General features: G+C 41.6%; 2 protein-coding genes across 6 annotated transcripts in view; one reads left to right on the top strand and one right to left on the bottom strand.

Moving 5' to 3' along the window:
• Cfap43 (cilia and flagella associated protein 43) overlaps positions 1-11,541 on the top strand; it is a 77,551-nt gene extending 66,010 nt beyond the window's left edge. For 4 of the 5 annotated variants that reach the window (XM_055591707.1, XM_055591710.1, XM_055591705.1 and 1 more), the window contains 8 exons: positions 175-263; positions 2,155-2,368; positions 3,299-3,411; positions 4,313-4,472; positions 8,551-8,715; positions 10,163-10,243; positions 10,892-11,045; positions 11,204-11,541. In XM_055591707.1, coding sequence (XP_055447682.1) covers positions 175-263; positions 2,155-2,368; positions 3,299-3,411; positions 4,313-4,472; positions 8,551-8,715; positions 10,163-10,243; positions 10,892-11,045; positions 11,204-11,370 — 1,143 coding nt within the window. In that variant the 3' untranslated portion in view covers positions 11,371-11,541. The remainder of the gene's footprint in view (positions 1-174; positions 264-2,154; positions 2,369-3,298; positions 3,412-4,312; positions 4,473-8,550; positions 8,716-10,162; positions 10,244-10,891; positions 11,046-11,203) is intronic. The other variant, XM_055591709.1, reaches the window with a different exon arrangement.
• A 2,904-nt stretch (positions 11,542-14,445) lies between these two features.
• Sfr1 (SWI5 dependent homologous recombination repair protein 1) lies at positions 14,446-17,937 on the bottom strand. The gene is made up of 4 exons (XM_055591582.1): positions 17,837-17,937; positions 16,958-17,067; positions 16,073-16,468; positions 14,446-15,196 (listed from the first exon to the last, which is right to left on the bottom strand). The coding sequence occupies exons 1-4, from the start codon at positions 17,847-17,849 to the stop codon at positions 15,002-15,004; spliced, it is 714 nt and encodes a 237-aa protein (XP_055447557.1). The 5' UTR covers positions 17,850-17,937; the 3' UTR covers positions 14,446-15,001.
• Between the last annotated feature and the right edge of the window lie 2,744 nt (positions 17,938-20,681).

The following is a 20,681-nucleotide window of genomic DNA, read 5'->3' as shown; positions in this document are numbered from 1 at the left end:
CCCTAGGAACAAATCTTTGAGGAAGTCTTTGCATAGAAAACGGTGGCTCTCTAATAACTGTAAAAACCAGGTCTTAAGGCCACAGCGGTACCATCTGTATCTTAGAAATTGCACTAACCAGTGAGAAATGTGTGTGTGTTTCTGCGGTCCTGGAGATACTTTGTTTATCCTTAGGTTCTGGAACGCAGCTTCAAGAAGGAATTTTCTGAAACTTCTGGGCACCACGTGGATATACTCTACAAACTTTTTAAGCGGCGGCCAAGGTCTGTTTCTCTATGCTATCAAATTGGAGTTGAGGGTGCGGGGCAGAAAGGGCAGGGTCTTTTTAAAAGAATTATGAGGGCCAGAGAGATGGCTCCGCAGGGCCAAGCCTGGTGACCTGAGTGCTATCCCTGGGGTCCACATAGTGGAAGGAGAGAACCAACTCCCACAAGTTACCCTCTGACCTCCACAGTGTGCCACGATGCAGACGTGTGCACATGCAAAACATTTTAAAAATCAGTAACTAAAGAGCAAAAGGTAAAACAGTTACAACTTTTTCACCTTTTCCCAATTAGATAAAAGTAATCAGTGAACCATCCTGAGATGAAAGTGTCCACCTGATCATGATTAAGTGCTTTCCAAGATCATGCTGGTGTCCCATGCTAGAGAATGAAGTGTAATGACCTCTTTCCAGTGTTTAAAAAGTAGCCAAGTGTCTGTGCTATTTCACACATGAAACATCTTAAGCCATAGCTGGCATACATGTTTTCCAAAGACATTAGAAATTTCAAACAAATGTAATACAAAATCATGTTGTTTGTCACAAAGGAGAGAGAATTTATGGGAGGCATACAAGCTCATAGTCTCACCTTTGACAGATGACTGTAAACTCTTCGAATTTAGCCTGAGACTTGTCTCACGTCTTAATTTCTTTCCCCATCTGCCTCTCCTCCATGTGTGCATGCGTGTGTGTGTGTGTGTGTGTGTGTGTGTGTGTGTGTGTGTAAGCCAGAGGCAAACCCGTGATGTAATTTCTCAGTTGCTTTCCACCTTTTGGGTTGATTTGATGTCTTTAATTTTTGAGGCAGAGTCTCCCACTGGCCTGGATCTTGTCAGTTTTCCTAAGCTGACTAGCCAGGGACGCCCCAGGATCTGCCCACCTCTGCCTATCCATGCTGGGATGGGACACAAGCACGTACTACAACAGTGGGCTTTTTACATGGGCTCTGAGGACTGAGGGCAAGTGTTTATCCTGTTCAGTACTGACAGAACTATCTCCCTAGCTCAGTTCCCCTTCTGCTTACTGTACATCTTTTGAGGCAGGGCCTTAACTATCCAGCGTTGGCTGGCCTGAATCTCAATATGTAGTCCAGACTGGCCTCAAATTTTAGTTATTTTCTTGCTTCAGCCTCTTGAGTGCAGAGATTAGTGTGAGCCACCAAGTCTGGCTAGAAGTGTGCAAAATAATAAACCCATGGGAAGCACTTTATCACCAAATAACATTTCTTTTGAGATCTAATTCCACTGTCTCTCAGACCCAGAGCTGGCCTTTGGCCAGTAGCTTCTCCCAGAACCCAACTTCCCTGTCTGGAGATACGGAGGAAATGTCACTGGCTCTACACTGCCAGGTATCTCCACAGGGAGATACACAGCTCTTTGTAACCTTCTTCCCCTCCCAGCCACAGCCCAAGAAAACTAAGCTACCTTATGAATGTAGACAGAAAGAGCCCTTTCCCAGTTCTAGATGTGTCCAGGTAGGCCCTACTGAAGAAAAGGTACCAGAAGAGGCTACTATGCCAGACAGGCCCAGGGGGCGCACACACTAGCTGCTATTGGATGTTTATTTGCTTCTAATACGCAGAAGAAACGGGTTTCCTTGCATGGGTAAAGCTGCCGGTGCCAGCACAATTAGGGGTACCTGTAAGTCCAGAGCATGTCTGGGAACCTAGAGTATGAAATGACAAAGTGGTTGCTTGTGCTTGGAGTAACCCGCTCACCAGCCCTGAAGTGACAAAGGAAATGACAAGACAACTTCAGGCTTATGCTAATGGTCTGTGACTTAATACTGGGTTCTGTTTGGTTGGTTGGTTGAGTGCTTGTTTTTGTTGCTTGGTTTGCATCTTGGTATTTGTGAGAGTATTAAAGGTTGATTTTTTTTCTTGCTAATACCAGGGTTCCCAAACAGAAGACACACACAGATATGAATACTCTTATTCCTTTCGGCGAGAGACCAGGACCTGACAAGTTAAATAAGGACACCTTTTCCCAGCAAATGAGATCCATGGACGAGCTGGACAATATCAGTAACATGCCGGAAGGCTTGGACCCCTTGGTCTGGGAACATTTCTGCTCAATCAGACGAGCAAAACTGGAAAATGAATACAAAGTACATAACTTCATTTTAAATTTTAAGTATTCCAAAAGCAAATAGCACATCTGTCAGTACATGCATGAAAAAGGAGAGCCTCTTAGTTTGTAACAAATCAAATAACATTATTTGTGTTGATGCAAATCCTCAAGGTCCAAAATGTGTTCGCTGTGCACTGGAGATAGATGTGGCCAGTTACTGAGAGGGGCTCTTAGTGGAAAACCCACTACAGATTTCACCTCCCATCAAACAAATCAAAAGTGTCTCCTTAATATTTTTACACTGCTTAAAAGCAGAATAGTATCTTGGGGAGATTGTGTTCAATAAAAAGTATTAGTAAAGTTAAGTTCATCTCTTTCGTTTCACTTTTTATAAAGTGACTACGAGAGAATTTAAAGGCACATGACTCACATCGCTCTTCTCCCGGACAGCACTGCTAGAAATGGTTTTGCATAGAATTATATTTAGCTCCCCAGAGACAGCAGCATCATTGCTAGAAGAGGGGAAGGAAATGAGGAAAAGGTGAGAGCATGAGAACGTGTTTAGCTGTGAAGAGACCCTCCTGCCTTTGCCCGCTTCTGTCTCCTCTCTTGTAATTTCCCAAAGTCAGTGCACAAACATCAGCACGGCAAACTTTCACTAAGTGTCTGTGAGTCTAGATATTTCATCTGAAGTTGATGATAACGGATTTCAAAATGATCTGTATATGTGTACGTCACCCACACGCATACAATACATACTCGCTTTTCAGCCAGAGACCAACTTGGTACTCTTCAAATTTCTTACGGAATGTGCCCACCATGTTTTACATAACTCACCAGAGTTATGAAAAGATTTCATCTCTAAGAAAGGCAGGCTTGCTAAGATTTTGTAAGAAAAAGTCCAAGACAGATGTTGTCTCCAGCCCAAGCCCCACATGTGCTGACCTGCTGGTGTTGGGTTCATCAGGTGAAGCAGAAGGCGGCCAGCCTGCTTGAAATGATGACTTTTCTCCGGAAGCGAGTGGAGGAGGATGAGGCGGTGCAGCACGAGATCGAAAGAGTGCTCCATGAGCTCCTCCGGTAACTCAACCCTCTCAGGTCTTTTGGGGTTTTGTCATTCATATTCACAGTCTGGCTGGTCCACAGCTGGCTGGCTGTCTCAGTCCTAGCACTGTGCTGAAATGTTCCATTTTATAGAGTGTGGTTTGTAACACAAGACTTGTTTCAAAAGAGAGTTCGCCATGTGTGCTCTTAACACAAAAAAGCAAACTTTCGGGGCAGGGGGTGGGCGAGGATCCCACAAAAATACAAAGAACCTGTCTCCGCCCATGCAGACTGCTGGGCTCAAGCCTGAGTGGAAACCAAGCTAATTTCCAAACAATTTCTCCATAAACACCCACCAGGTTTATGTTTTTCTTCGTGGAGCCTGGTGGTTTTTACTGAATGCTTTGTATAAAGTCTTTGCCTCAAAAGGCCATATGTATAACCACATGGATAAATACTTCTGTGACATTCCCAAATTCATTGTTATACATCAGTTTCAGATCTAGGCTATAGGGGGAATATAAATTATGCAATAGATTTGATAAGCAGCATATATATTTAATATTGTTATATTTTCAAAAATCTGTAAGGTCAAAATGTTGATAGGCTTTCCACTTAAAAGTATTTCTACTTTTTTTTTAAAAACTTCTTTTCATTACAATCAAGACTATACAGTTATTTTTTTCCTAATCTTACAGAAAAAGTTCATGACTGTAATTTGGTCCACACTCTTGTTTAAACAGCACAATTAGAATTCCAGATCAAGTGAAAGGGCACTTAGAGGGCCTTCTAGAAAGGCACATCTTTGGGGAAATACTGGTCAAGCTGCTCAGGGTGCATTCCTTAGGTTGGTCAGAATTTTATTTCCCAGATAATAAGTGAAATCTGAAACCTAAATATACGACAAATTCTACCTTTGAAGTCTTCTTACATTTAGATTACAGGATGAAAAAATGAAATTCCAGCTGAATTTGACAGTACAAATTCTTCTTAAACAAGGACAAGTAGAACTGGAGAATTTCCAGTTGAGCCTGGAATATGCTGATGCAATTCTCATCAATAAGAATATAATTGAAGACTTGAATTCTGTGATTCGGGTAATTACAGTTTTTGAACATGCTGCCTTTTTTATGAAATGCTTTACAGTGTCTCTCATTTTTATGGTAAATGTGCTGGCTACTTTTATGTCAACTTGACACAAGCTAGAGTCGCTGGAAAAGAGGGAGCCTCAGCTGAGGAAATGTTCTTATATGGTGGGGCTGCAGGCAAGCCTGTAGGGCATTTTCTTAATTAGTGATTGATGAAGGAGGCCCTTACCCATCATGGGTGGGGCTACCCCTGGGCTGGTGGTCCTGGGTTCTATGAGAAAGTAGGTTGAGCAAACCATGAGGAGCAAGCCAGTAAGCAGCACCCACCTATGGCCTCTGTATCAGCTTCTGCTGCAGGTTCCTGCCCTGTTGAGTTCCTGTCCTGAGTCCTTTAATGATGAACACTAAAGTGGAAGTGTAAGCTAAATAAAGCCTTTCCTCAAATTGTTTTTGGTCATGGTGTTCCATCATAACGATGGTACCCCTGACTAAAACAGCAACTTTAATTCAGTCAGAACAGTGTTTCTTGTCAATCGTTGCCATTAGAATCACCTGTAGAACTTTGTAAATGTGCCAAGACCTCACTCCCAGATATAAATATTTTTCTAAATCTCTCTACATGATTCTAAGGTATTGAAAGTTCAGGACAGTGCATCTAAATGTCCATTCTAATGTACCTTTGTTAATATAGTTTATAATCTTTATATATGCTATATAATCTTTGATTTATATAGTTCTGCTATGTCTCTAATTACGGCTTTGGGTTTGGATATGAGAGTCCTAACCCCAACATTTTCTTTAGTCTCTCTAAGGTTTGCCAATCTTACCAAGTTTTTTTTTTTTCAAAGAACCAACTTTTGATTTCAGGGATATTATTGTTTTCTATTTTCTTTTTCACATATCTCCATTTTACTTTATCTTTCCTCTGGCTTTGACTTTAGCTTCTTTTTTTGTTGTTAGTTCAGTGATGGGGTTTTTGTTTGTTTGTTTCTGGCACATAAAGTTAAGTTATTGGTGCAAATTCATTTTCTTCTAACTGTGTAACAACAACAAAAAAAGGGCTAATGTCTACATAGCTTTGGTAATATTGGAAGCTCTTCCCCACTAAAGCTCGGCTCCTCTGTTCACTCTGTCTTCTCATAGTATGTACTTAATAACACTAATTTATGGTGACTGGCTGTGTGACTTTCTTTTAAAAGGAGCAGCCAGGAACCAGATTGGACTTTATTATGAATGGATTCATAGTTCTTCAGTAGTATTTTTATCCCTCCCTTTTTCTTTGAGTTTCTTCTACTATGTCTTATTTCAACTTGATGGACTTCCTCTGGCATATTTTATAAAGCCAGTCCACTAGCAATAGTTTTCCTCCATCCACTTGGTTCCCCTCAAAATGTCTTAGTTTGTCCTTCTATTACAAATATTCCACTCTGTTTAGATTTTTGAGACAAGGTCTTGCTACATTGCCTAAGCTGGCCTGAACTTGGGATCCTTCCACTTTGGCATTCTGGGTATTAGGACTCCAGGAGCCCAGCTCAGCCTTCATTTCTGAAACACAGTTTTTGTAATTACAAGCTTCTTAAATTCCTGGTTGACAGGGTCTGCATGGGGGTCTTTTTCTTTCTTTTTTGTTTTGCTTCAATATTTCTTCCTTACCTTTTCTCTAGGAGTATATGGTTTGCTTTGCTTTGCTTTGCCTTTTCTAATTTTGTTTCTTCTCCCCTTCCTCTAGCCAAAATTGCTCTTCTGAGGGTTTGCTGTTCTCTAAGTGGCTGAAGGTTCTATGAGGAAAGTGGCTGAAGTGGCTCTATAAGGGAAAGGTTAGCTTTTCCTAAATGCTGGTTCCAGGCTTTCTCCAAGACTAGACAACCAAAGTAGACACCCCAACTTTCTACCTTCAACATAGTGGAGCTGTGCAGAAAATGCCATGCTTAGCCAGGTTTGGTGATACCTGTAATTCAGGGGCCAGCACGAAAGATACTGATTCAGTGCCATCCTGGATTACATACCAAGATCTTGTGTTAGACTATCTTAAAAGTATTAAAATTGTAAGTTGAGTAGCTGAATAGATATAGCATTGTTAACTGATGGTGGAAAGACTGAGAGATAGTAGCTTTGGCTGGGGTCCCAGAGTGAAGAGGTTTGACCTTTGTTAATTTATGTGCTTGATCTACTGGTAATTGAAACAGGTAATGGATGCATTTCAAACATTTCGGTGGAATGTCCAACCTGACAGAATTTATGGTTGCATGTTCTCTATAAATCACATGTAACTAGATCACACTGCATACAGATGATCATATACAGGTATCTAATTATAGGTAATTTAAGCCATAAGATTGGTTGAGACAATCTAGGAAGTTAGATAGACCAACAATAGGAGGTGTGTGCATGCACCTCCACTCCGACTCTGAGAGGTCCAGCACGGAAGGAAACAGGGAAGGGGGCGGGAAAGCTTCTAGTAAAGTAGAAGAGAAAACCAGGGTACTGTCTCTGAGTAGCGATTTGCTCACAGTGTGAACCATTTGACAAGAGTATTCTCAGCAAAGGGTTGAGGAAAGGGCGCCACTCGTGAGATAAAGAAGGGAAGACACTGACTGTAAGTACAACCTACAGCGTTGGCTGAGATGAAGGTGGAGAGGACAGATAGCTCTAAAACAGTCACTGTCTAATGTAGCACGTCTGGCACCTGGGATGGGAGATTGCTTCCCACGGGGGCCGCCCTGTGTTTTGTAGGCTGCTTAGCAACACCCCTGACCTCCACTCACTAGATGCCAACAGCAACCTCTCTGGCTGTGCCAAGCCAAACATAACCTAAAGTTTACGGTTCTCCACTGGGTCAACATGCTTTCCTCAGCAGAGAAATGCTTAAACTGAAGCTTTTTTGAACAGCTGGGCTGAGCTGGGTGTGGTGGCGCTCACCTGTAATCCCAGTTCTTGGGGAGGCTGAGGCAGGCAGATCTCTGTGAGTTTAAAGCCATTCTGGTCTACAAAGCAAGTCCAGGACAGCCAAGGACAAAGAAACTCTGTCTCGAAGAAAAAAAAAGAAAAAGAAAAAGGAAGGAAGGAAGGAAGGAAGGAAGGAAGGAAGGAAGGAAGGAAGGAAGGAAGGAAGGAAGGAAATTTAAAAAAAAAAAGATTTTTTGAGCTACTATGGCCAGTTGAAGTGTATGAGCATGGGAGCGGGGTTATTAAAATACAATTTTAAAACGTTATTAAAAGTAAGAAATGCAAGAAGTTGAGAGACCACACTATAATCAAAAGATGAAAATAATAAGAGTAGAACATGCTATAGTTTAGTTGATGTGCTTCAAAAAAGCTAGATTTTGGAAAGCGAAGAAAAAAAAAAGAATGAATTCAAAATAGTAACTGATGGGGTTCTTATACAAATTGTTTGACTGCTTCGCTGACAGTATAGCCCAGGCTGGCTTAGAGTTTAATATGTACTTGGGATAATCTTCCTGTCATAGCCTCCCACGCACTGGAATCACAGGTAGGAGCCGCCAGACATGACTATAAATTCACTTTAGAGACATGGTAATTTCATTTTAGTGATCTTAGAACAGTTTTTATTTAATTTAAATACTGATTATATAAATGTTCCTTAATTTTATTAATATTGAGAACATATAATATTAAATAATATTTAAGTTAATTGAATAAGCATTTAATATTTTATTTGATAAAATTAATGTGTTTAATATGTAATTAATTTAAATGTTACTTATTTAAAATATTCTTTAATTTCATTACTGAAATTTAATTACTGAATAACCTATAGGAATGAATTTAATATATGAATATATTAATATCTACCCCTATATGAATATATTGAATAACCATTATTCTAAGTGAGGTACAAAGCAGTGGGCTGTTTTAAGTGTCACCTGACATTTTCTTTGCTACTAGCTACAAGACAAATGCTAGTTTGCCTTAGCCATGTTAACCATGTGTTTTATCCAGGAAGATCAGATGCAAAGACCGGGAGGTCTCCAACCCCATACAGGTTATCAGGTCGAGTCTTAAAGAGCAGCTTCAGATGTTCTGCAGTTCCAGATACAGAATCATAGTGACTACCGTATCTTTTTAGACTCAGGGACAAAAGAAAGTGACTAGCATGATGGAAAGCAAAGACGTCCACAAAGGGATATATCAGATTGAGTGGGAGCACAAGAAAATGGAGATGGAAATGGAAGATCTAAACCAGAAGGCCTGGGATATTCAGATGCTGTTTTTCTCACGAAACCGTCAAAAGGCTAGTCTTCCCCAGGGCCCCACGTTCGTTTGTTCATTCGTTTGTTCGTTCGTTCGTTCACAGATACTTAATAGGAAGCCTCCCTAGTGGCAAGCATACACCAAATTTCATGAGTCTTTTCTTATTTGCTTATTTCTCATCTCTCTGAACACTTACTCAGGCTTAAAATTTTGAGTCAGCTTTGGTGTCTCTCTTTCATGTACTTGTCTTTCCAAGTTCAGTTATTTATCTCTCCTTTCTTTGTCTCCTCTTTTTGCCACTGTTTTCACTGTTTTCAAGTGAGATGCATCTTACTTAGCCTCTAATACTAGCCGCTTGGTCTGTGGTCTCTCATACTCTCATGTTGTCCGCCCCCTCCCTATTTTCTCTGGCCCTTTTATCTCTTTTCTGTGTCTCTCCTCTTCTCAAAATTCTTTTCTCTTCTCTCCTGTCTCTCAAAATTCATTTAGTTTGTTATTTTTGTATACTGCTGTCATACTGAATTCCTACTCAATTCTAGTGACATCTGCTCAAATGTTTTAATATTTAATATTTATTTTAGCTGCCAAATAAATTACAAAGTTCCTAGGTAGGCAGGGTCTTTCAACTCGCCCTTGGGGCCAGTAAGAGGAACAAAAGCACTATAACTCTTATCATCAGTATTCGCAAATGAAATGGAGGAGGGAGGGAGGAAGAAAAAGGCATGTGTGTGGAGCCTCAAGATCAACATTGGATTTCTTCTCAGTAATTTTCCCACACACTTTAGCTAGCCTGGCTGGCCAGCAAGCTCCAGGGCGCCCCCTAGTGCTGGGGTTGGAGGCTTTTATGTGGGTGCTAGGACTGATTCAGATCCGCGTGACTGTGTGGCAAGCATTGTCTCCACTAAGCCATCTCCCAAGGGCTCAAGTAGATCGCCTTTTGCTCACAATGGCTCTTCAACCTGAAACAGCTTCCTCCCCCGCCTCCCATTTCTTCTCTTCGTTTGTTCCTTGTTCCTTCCCTTCCTCTCATCCCATCTACCTGGTTTATCAATACTTAAGTTTCTCCATAATGCCTTTCTTGATTTCCCAAGTCTCAAGAAACCCCTTACCCAGCACAGACTGCCCTGGCTACACTTGACATACCTTCTGTAATGCCTCTTCTTCTTGAAGGCTAGGTTATGCTGTCTGTCCTTGAATCCGATTTGGTTTCTTTAACTAGAACACTATTAATGTGGGACCCAAGTGAGACACTATGTTTGGTTATTTGAACAAATGAAAAATGTAAGCATTTGTAATGATGAGCATATAGATGAGTATATTGCTAGCTAAATACAAGTAAATGTTATAGCACAAAAGGCCAACTTAATCTTAACATACAGATATTTGTTATGAAAAACTACAATTTTCAAAACTTTATAGTTATCTAAAAGAAATAGAAAAAGTATTCTTACATGCATTGTGATATATTCTTTCTCCCCCTCTTAAAGTTCCTAAATGAACCAAACTACGAGACTGTCATAGCCATTGAGATTGGAATAATGGAACAAACCATTAATGTTCTAGAGAAGGTCAGTCTCAAGTGTATCAATTATTATAATGCCAAGTTTTGAATCATGCAGGCAAAGAAATGTTTCAGTTAGGAACGCAGACAGAACTGAACTCAAACTTGGTAAATTACTGATATTTATGAAAACCAGAGGCCCCTGAACGGTGTCTTTACAACCGTAGCCAGTAACACACTTTGCAGCATTTCTCTGGAAATTAGGATTAATCTCTGGGGATATATGTGGATGAATGTGAATTTGTTTTCACATTAGTTTAATCTGAGCCACACTAGCACTGAAAGTTTTCCTGAAATTTTGAACTTTTTATTTTAGTGTAATATCACAACAAAACTGGTTTTACTATAGAGCGTATAAAATGGAAAGAAAGTAATTGCCAAAGTTTTAAAATGCTCATTTTAAGACCATATAAAATACTTTCTAGAGTATAGTATTAACATTGTCTTTTACCAAAAAAAAAAAAAAAAAAAAAAAAAAAAAAATGCAAAAAGAAAAAAATAAAAATTTTTTTTAAAAAAAAAAAAAAAAAAAAAAAAAAGACCTAATAGGCACTAGGGATATAGTATGTTATCTTAGTGATGATAAAGTATAAATGATTTAATAAACTTTTTTTTTTCAAAATTTTTTGGGATTTCATGGGAATGAAATTTTCAGACCCACAAGAAGAATGTAGAAAACTGCAAAAAATTACTCAAGAAGTTGGGAAAATACAGCAATCAAAAGGATGTAGCAAATTACGCACTAAGCTGTAGTCTGCGGGAGGAATTGGTGGCTGTCTCAGAGAGACAGGACATCTGCCATGAAATGGGTGAGCTTTCCCTTCAACTTAAGCTGTCTGGTCGTGGTGTTCTAACAAGTACCCTGATACTGAACCACCACCGTAAAGCTGCCAGCTTTATGGCACACACAACTGATCGTAGATGCCGGTAATCATCCAACTAAACCCTGTTTCCATTTCTGGATTAGGGTCTATGCTGACCTGTGAGAAGATTGCCAGAGAACGATACCGTAACATGATGAAACAGCAGAAGTTGACAAACATCTCAAAACAGCAGGCTGAGCAGATCTCAATACTGCAGGCTGAAGTGGAAAGGTTACGGATGAAAACGTTCCCTGCTCTCGTCCCGATGTAGAGCACCAGCAGGAGCAGCAGGCAGAGCCACTCCAAAATAATGCTGCGGCGGAAAAACGACCGCTTTCGCTTTTCTGAGAAAACCTACGCAGGTTAGCTCTTAGCTACACGGTTTTCATAGAGTTTAGGTTAATCAGTACAGTTGTTTGTCCTACGTGAATAAATGAATACAATTCCATAAAGCGTCATTTGTATTAATTAAATATTTTTCAGCCAGGAAACACCGAAGATTTATTTTATTCAATTAAAGTTTCTAGAATTTTGGAAATTTTACCAATAAAACCAAAGAAAATCAGTATTTTTTCCAATACTGATTTGTAAATTAATTTTGGAAACATGGTCTTCCTTCCCTCTACTGTAACAGAAGCCAGTTTTTCACCCTAACAGGGTTCAGCAAACAACTGTTCCTTTCCTTGAAATAGTTGGTTCTAACTCATGTAGATGATGCCAATTCTGTAGAACGACCCACTGGCAAAAAAAAAAAACAAAAAAAATCCACCCACTCTTCCACAGCTGCAGCCCGCTGGCTCCAAGCAACATCACCAGGATCACTGACCAAAGTCTCCACGTCATGTCAATGCCCTACTTTTCTGCAGTTTATAATCTAAATTTAAGCTTAATATATACCACCATATCTAATATATACTGGGAGAGGTTTTAGAAAAGATCAAAACCATCTTTCATTTAGGAGCACGCTCCTGGTAATGCCAAGATCATTAGAGCTGGCTGCCAACCTGGGTTCCACAGCAAGACTCCACCTCAAGGAATACAAATTTCCCCTTAGCTGGTCTGTCCTATTCCTGTCTGTTAATTTTTATCTTATATCTTATCTTATCGTTACCCCTTAGAAGCCTGTTTTAGTTTTCTAAGGAGAGGCATGGGTCTAAGGAGAGGGGTGGGTCTGGATAGGAGGGAATGTAAGGAAGAACTGGAAGGCGTGGAAGGAAGACAAACTGTAATCAGATATATTGTGTGAGAGAGAAAAAAGAGCTCCTTTCAATAAAAGAAAAAATTAATACTATCAACTCTCACAGACGTGAAGAAAGCAGAAAAAAAAATTCACTTACAAGAACCTCTCATGGTGGTTTTTAATTGATTACCCGACCAGTGCTCAACGCTCCGAGGGTGAAGAGCAGCATGGGTGATGACCTTGCTGACCCTTCCCTCCAAGAATGAGTACAAGGCTGTCAGGTTAGTCGACTTGGCAGAGAAGCCATTGGTACCATTTCCTGATTTCTGGGAGGATTTTCTGAGAAGCTCAGATGCATCCAAAAGGGTATGCAAGGCAGGAAATCCAGGCACCTTGTGCTTAGCGTGGGTTGCCAGTTCTCGGGCGACTGCAGTCAAGGCAGGAAATCCAGGCACCTTGTACTTAGCGTGGGTTGCCAGTTCTCGGGCGACTGCAGTCAACCGTGGATGGTCCAGACGTGGCTCTTCACTTTTCTAATATTAGAAAGGCCATGTCACTAACGAGTTGCCTGGATACTCTATTAGCTAAAGACAATGTCCTAAGTTTAAATGGCTAATTCTGATCTTAATAGACCTAACAGTGCGTGCCACAGCTGTTTTGTCACCAACTCTAGGTAGTGCTCCTTCCTCAGCTTTGAGGCACAAATGAACTGGTGACTCCTGCTCTCATACCGTGTTCCAGAAGCCTTTCCAAAGATCCCTTCCGGTGTAAGTCTGATAGGTGCTTTGAAGGGCTCCCGTGCTACACACTCTAAGTCATCTCTCAGTACCTACTGTTCATGGTACCAACTCCTCTAAGTTTCTGCTGAACCAACTAGTGATATAGTCAGCTAGGTCAAGCAGAGCATGGCTTACTGTACAGGAAGAAAGGATTCACAAATGCAGATGGCAACAGGGAATTTACAGTGTATATGGTAGCTGGGTGTGTTACAGGTGTGAGTCCCCTATTGTACCAAATAGCAAGTTTTTAGATCAAAAGGGAATGAGAGGGTGTGCACAACTGAACGAAAAGTTCTTGGGGGAGAGCTCAAGGATACAGGAGTTATAGACTAATAAACAAGGTTTTCTAGATCCCAAGCAGAAAGCGTGAAAGCTTCAGGAATGCTTGGCAAATAGAACAAACCACAAAGTTCTCCCTCCGTCTAGCCATCTACACAGACTGTTCTTTTGTTTAACACTTATTTTACAATTTATACATTTTATATCCCAATTGTAGGCCCCTCCCTCTACTCCTCCTAGTACCACCTTCCCTCTCCTCCCCCCCCCTTCCCTTTTCCCTAGTCCACTGAAAGGGGGAGTTCTCCCCTATCAAGTCTCATCAGGACTGTCTGGACCTTCTTCCTGTGGCCTGGGAAGGCCACATCACCAGAGGCAAGTGTTAAAAGAACAGGCAACCTGAGTTCCTAACAGAGGCAGTCCCTGCTCTCCTTACTTGGGTACCCACATGGAGACTGAGCTGCCTATGGGCTACATCTGAGCAGGGGGCCTAGGTCCTCTACATGCATAGTAGTTGATTCATCAATCTTTCCAGGTCTCCCTGGGCTCAGATGCTGAGACTCACAGGCAAACTTTTGGCAGAGCACAAAGAGTCTTATGGAAGAAGGTGGGGGACAGAAGGACACTTTGGGGACAGGAGACCCACTATTGTTAAAGACGCCAACCTTTTGTTTATACAACAGCTCCAGGAACACGCGTTTCCACTGGGCCCGCTTAGGACACATCTCCACATCCAGCTAAGATAATAGGTATCCTAGTGTTTTTGTTTTTCAAAACAGGGTTTTTGTGTAGCTTGGCTGCTCTGGACTCATTTTGTAGACCAGACTGGCCTTGAACTCAGAGATCCCCCTGCCTCTGCCTCCTTGAATGCTGGGATTACAGGTGTGCACCATCTCACCCTGCTGGAGTCCTAGTTACGTAACTTAGGTAGGGTTCTGGCTGAGGGCTATGAACTCAACAGACCCTTCTAATTTACATCACAGATGAAGCTACAAAGGCAACTGTGAAGAACCTTTATACCAAGAACACCTCCACGTAGGATCCGAAGCTTCTCAAGAAACAGATGGTCATTTTAGTAAATGAGGAAAACAAGAAACAAAACTGGGAGAAAAATTGTTCACATACAAGTTTAATTAGATTCTAGATTAGCAGAAACAAAGGTATGGTAAGCAGATGAAGATAGGTCCATAAACTTAAAAGAGGCAGGTTACATTTAGGCCAGTTGCCATTTAAACATTCAAAAGACTACTTTTTAACACTGAATATAAAACCTTTTGCCACAAAATCAATGTATTAAACCTGGTTTCTAGAATTATCCAAACTTTTTAAACACAATTTAATTTTTTATACTTACTTAAATATTTTCTTTAGTAAACATATCCAAAATACTAAGCTTCATTTTACAATTCCGTTTATGTATCAGAATATCCTGAACTGTTCAATATTCCTCCCTCTACAACACAACAGCTTACATCTCTCTTCCCTTTAAAACATTTATCTTTTCACATTGTCATTCTCAGATATTCTGTAGAGGAGCCAAGTGTAAAGAGTATAGCTCATTTAAGAGCACATTTAAGGCCATGGGTATGATCCCATCACCTCAAAGACAGAAAGAAAGAAAAAAAAAAAAAAAAAGAAGAAGCCTGAAGGGAAAAAAACAAAATGTATCAAATCCCTGTGAATTCCTCTTCAGTTCTGTTGTAGTGCACCACTTTTTCATCTATCCCATAGTAGTCGATCAACTCAGTGAGGCTCAGCTTCTCGTCCTCATCCTCCGACATAACCTCCTGCAGCTCATAGAGCAGCTGCTGGCTGCACTTCCTCCACTTCTTTATTAACATCTCCAACTCAGACAGGTTATTCTGAAACAGAAAAGCAAAGTCAGTTAACAAGCAGATATTCATGCACTTTAACTTACACCATCACGGTGACTACACCGGTTCCTGCCTCAATTTAAAGGCTGATACAGCACGCGTAATGGGCAGCACAGGCTCTGGGAAAACCTCTCCTTGGGGGAAAAATTACTAAAATCACACGTTAAATAGAATTTGAGGTTTTAAATACACTTTTGTATTACAACTATACTTTTAAGATATGATGCTGCGAACCTCAAACTGTTCTTAAAGGTGAAAATATTCAAGTTAATATTTCCAACATTAAGAACAAGTCACATTTAGAAAAGTCCTAAAAATTCAAAACCAAAAATAAGATACACTATTCTCTCATTTATTCTATATTTCTGTATAAGAGTTAGGTGTTACATGGCCAAGAACTACCCACATAATACAAGTCACCACCTTCTAGACATAGTTTATTTAACTCAACCCATGTGAGTTGAAACCTAAAACTGTTTTCTCAAATGAAATGTCTAACTTAGAGATACAAGATTACTGGAAGTACATTATACTGTATTCTGTGGTCTAATTTTAGTTCTATTATCATCCCTTTCTGTTCCCACCATATTTTCATCTAACAATTTACACTTCTAATCTTGCTACTAACTAGAAATTAAAGTTGAAAAGCTCCATCTGCGCATTAAACGAAAGCTGCAGCTTTTAAGTTGTACCTCATGTTGAAGGTCATCTGTCTCACTCTAAAGCAATTACTTCTATTTCAGTTAAAGCTGTTGTAAGCCAGGTTTCTGTTTGTCTGACTTAAATAAATTTATTTCCAAATTCTGAAATTACTTCCCTGCAATTTATTTAAAAATTATTCAATGGTTCTGAAATTCTTCTCACCTTTATTCTATACATTTTGACTAGTTTTAACCTCCGAAGGAGTTCTTCCTTCTCTTTAACCAGCTTTACCAATTTTGCTTTTTCTTCCTTTAAATTTTCTTTAGTTTTCTCATTCACAGAATCATTTTGGAGGGTACTAGACGACCCAGTATCAAGTGACTTAGATTCACACTTAGATTCAGATTTACTCTCCGAGCTGTCTTTTTCAGATTCATTGTCTATGTGTTCCACACTTTCTTGGGATTTTGAACAATTTTCTTCTTTTGAAGATGCTCCTGGTTCTGAAAGGGTCTGATCATTTTCTTCATTCTCTACTTTAAGTCGCTTCACCACACTACAAAAATGAGATGAAGACCTTGTTTTCTTTAATCTTTCTTTCAGTGTTCCACTCATAGGCTGAAAAAGACACAAAACATTAAAAAAGGTTAAGAAAACATTCTTGAAGTAAATCAATCTATTAGAAATGACGGCTTTCCACTTCTATAGTGGGTGCACTGGCTGGCTCTCTGTCTCCACAAATCTCAAGTAAGCATCACCAATACCTTTAATTTCCAGAGGCTCCTTTAGTCTTACTTCCTAAAATAGGACTGAGACACTTCTCCCGTCATCAGTGGCTAGTATTTGCTTGACAATACCAGAAATGCTTCATAACTACAGACTAAGGTTCCCTGAAGAAATATTATTCAGACTCAGATTTCCTCAGTTTGGAGCACCTCAATAACCTGACAAGAAACTGAGAGAAATGAACTGATTCAAGAAGAAAATCTGGCAGAGACAGAAAGGCATGGGCTATTAATTCATACTCCAATGCCCTTAAACTGCCACTACCAGAATACTTTGAAACACAGAATAGATGGGGAGGGCATAGCATCAAGATTTTCATACTTGTGTATTTGAATTTGGTGATGGTGGATTCCCATTCTGAGGAGTGTCAGATAAAGTCGATGCTGAATCTGAAGGGCTTTCCATCTTGGACTTGACGTCCTGATTTCCTTCTAAAAATAAAAAAGCATGGATGATGATTAAATTATCTCAACAGACCTCAATTCTTATCACCAAAAATTTCCTTAGTGTGCAAAACACCAAAAAAAGGCAATTTTTTTCATTTATATATAGCTGTGACTTGATTTACTGTAATTCTTTTCGTATTTTTCCAGGTACCTCTCCACAAGGAGTGTAACCTTGTTTTGTTTTCTCACCACAAATTAACCTGCTAGTTATTTTGTTAACTCTCATTTTCCCCTTTACATACCTCCAAAAATTTTCGGGCAGAACTAACTTTACATACTCAAGAATTTTTATTTCTGTTACAATTTTGAAAATAAAAGCGATATAGTCGGAATCGTGACTGGAATAACGTTAAACATCCTGAATCTCGAAACCTTTGTGCCTAGAACCAGGAACCCGCCACGCTTCAGGCCTTAATAAGCAGCAGCGTCCACCCGTTTTGGTTTACTACGGTAGAAGCCGTCTCCTCCCCCGCCCCACCGCCTGCCCTCCGCAGCCCCGCCCCTCCCGGGCCCGCCCCTTCTCCCACACCCCCGCTCGCCCTGGCCACAGAAAGCCCTCTCCTCCCGCCCCTCCAGCGCTCCCCTCCCCCTTTCCGCCTAATTCCCTCCCGCCCCGACCCCGTCACCACAGAAAGCCCTCTATCCCACGGAGCAGGGAGCCGAGCTCTCGCGCCGCGGGGAAGAGCGTCTCCGTGAGACCCCAGACACCCGAAGGCCTGACGCCCGGGGCAGCCCCAGGGAGAAAGCACAATACCTTCCTCGGCCATGCCCACAGCGGAGACGCGGCCACACACCGCCAGCGTAGCGGCCCCACTACAGCGACCTCGCCCCGGGGGCGGAGCCTCGCGGGAGGAGAGACGCGCGATTGGCTAGCTTCACCACGGCGGGCGGACGTGCTCCGTCCAGCCCCCGACTGCGCGCGCGCGCGAAGCCGCGAGCGTCAGCTGCGGGGCGGGGCGGGGGCGGGGCCAGGCGGGAGGCGGGCGCGGCTCGTGATTGGCAGGAGGGGCCGGCGCGCTCCAGGCCTCCGCTGCGCGCGCTCGGCCGCTGGCATCGGGTGGGGGTCCGGGGAGAGGATGGCTTTGAACCTCCGAACCGGCCTGAGGGGGGCGCGCTCCCGCTCGCCCCTTCCTTGGCGGGATGCTGCGCCGGCCGCCTTCCCGGCAGCTTCCCTGGGGGCGGGCCCGGTCGGGGAAGGGCGCCTGAGAGCGCCGCCCCCGCGCGCCCTCGCCGGGCGGGCTCCGCGTCCTCCGCGGCGCAGGCTTTTCCTCAGACGTGGCAGAGCCGGAAGCCGGGGGGCCCGGGGGGGCCGGGGGGCCGGGGAGGGCCCCCGGGGGGCCCCTTGGCCCCCTGCAGGAGGACGCTTGGGAAGCGTTGTGTGGTGACAAACGAGCGCTGTTAGGAAGCAGGCCTGCTGGCAGTCTGCAGCCGTCTCTGCTCGCTCAGTAGAGATCCTCTCCAGTTGTCTCCCCTGCTTGGCCTCACACGTTTTGGTCAAATCTGAGAAAAATGTAACCTAAGGAAGTGTGTTATGGCGCAGTCGGTCTAGAATGCAGATGTTTGAGACCCAGGCCCCTTCCTAGGCCCTGGGAGGCCACAAACGCTGCCTGAAACGCTTAAGCTTCCTGTGGTCGGGGGATGTTCGGTTGCTATGCAACAGCGAAGAACCAGCAGGGGTGGAGCACCGGGTGTCGGGAAGGCAGCAGGCTGAGTAGCTAGTGAGTCACTTGGAAGTTTGTAATAGGATACATCTCTTTACGAATATCTGCTAATGGTGGCTTAAAAACAGCCCGAAAGAAATGATTAGAGTCCTGCGCAGTCAGTTGTAAATACAGAACCTGAAGAAACTTAATGAGATTTTTGCTGTGGAGTGCAGTAGCCGTGTACCTCAGTTTGCTGGTTTGCTAAATGAGAATAATACCTCCGCGAGAGAAAGGGAAATTAAATGATAACTTATGAGAGGCAGCTAAACTACCAAGTACCAGAGAAACATTTAATGGCGTTTATTCAACATGTTCGTCATTCCCTAACTGACTTAAAGCAATGCATCACAAGCTTTTATCCCTTACCTTTCTTCCCAAAAGCACAGATTTCTAAAAATGGGGCTATGATCTCTAAAATTCCACAGAACTTAAGCCGTTAAGTACCAGAAAACTTGGAGCTTTCACATGACTTAACAAATTAATAAACCACTCCTAAATGTTTGAGAACATTAACCTTACAGACCTTAGAACACCGTCAACAAAATTCATGATTTTATGATAGAGGTGTTACAAATTCACAGCTCAATCTGTACACTAATTTCTTCTCACTTTTTTCTTGATATGAGCTCATCTTGTTATAATATACAGAATTATTTGTCTTGACACTTGAAGCACAATGCACACTCTGCATTTTCAGGATGCCTTGAGGCATAAGGGTGAGTTGTTTTTCTGTGTCTAAAATCAGCTGCTCCCAAATTCTTTTATTATTACAGACTCTCTTAGAGCTGTGTTTTTACTGGCTACATAAAGGAAAATATCTTGCCTTGCAAATGTTCTGACTTGTTTTTATGTGAAACTGGTGTATTAAAATAAGACTGGCCAAACTTTCAAAGGATCTCTGAGCAAGCTCTCAGGAAAACCTGTTCAGAAATGTGCATTTGTTGGCTTATCTCTTCTGTATGTTTTTAAGTGCCAATGACCTTTCCATATGTTTGTATTTTACTTCCCATACTCAGTTTACTGTGAAAGATGTGAACTATGTACAAATTGCCGCCATACAAATGGAGACAAAACCCTGTGGCAGCATGCTTGCCTGTTATCCCCTCGGCCCTGTATTTGAACATTGACCCAGGGGCAGTGAGTTATAAATAGCTATTACAGTTTCTATGTGTCTGTAGGCAAATATTTTCAGGTCTTTAGTGACCTGAAATCTATTTGCCTACAAAGAGTTTGGTGTTTGCTACATAGGACCTTTTTATTTTCATATGAAATTTTCAAGTAGTAAAAAGTGCTTTCTTGTGAGCCAAAGAACAACTCCTTACCCTGCCATAGAGAACAATGGGAGAATTGTCCTAGGACACAGGGATAATAGTAATTAATTTCCTCCTAAGTCAGACTTTCTCTGTTTTTAAGTTTCTTCAGGTCCCAAGATAATTGATGACTACTCTGTTCTTCATCAGGGAGTGGTAAAATGTGTCCTCCATTCTTGCTGTGATTACTGTTGATGGATGATGACATACACCTAGAAATCTTTATGAGTTTTTTGTTTTATTATTCATTTTTAAGTGTAGGAATACAGTATTTATAGCCTTTCTCCCTCTCCCTCCTCCTCTCCCTCCCTCTCTCTTTTTTCCCCCATGCAACAATAAAGGTATTTTTAGCACAATTGAAAACTTCAGTAGATTTCTTTTTCTTTTAACCTTGCAGCTTTAGCATTTTTTTAATCCTAGCATGAACTCAGGATCGTTTATTTTATTTCATAGACTTTTCTATATTGACAGAAATTTTGTTTCGTGAAGACATAGCTAGTGCTAAAGGATTTTTTTAAAAGATAGAAACACTTGCAAAACTATTATTATAAACCATTTGGGTGAATATATAAAATCCATGTGATAA

Source organism: Psammomys obesus, unplaced genomic scaffold (assembly GCF_907164565.1).
Source record: "Psammomys obesus unplaced genomic scaffold, mPsaObe1.curated_primary_1811, whole genome shotgun sequence".
NCBI classification, from domain to species: domain Eukaryota; kingdom Metazoa; phylum Chordata; class Mammalia; order Rodentia; family Muridae; genus Psammomys; species Psammomys obesus.
This window is presented reverse-complemented; position numbering and strand designations above follow the sequence as displayed.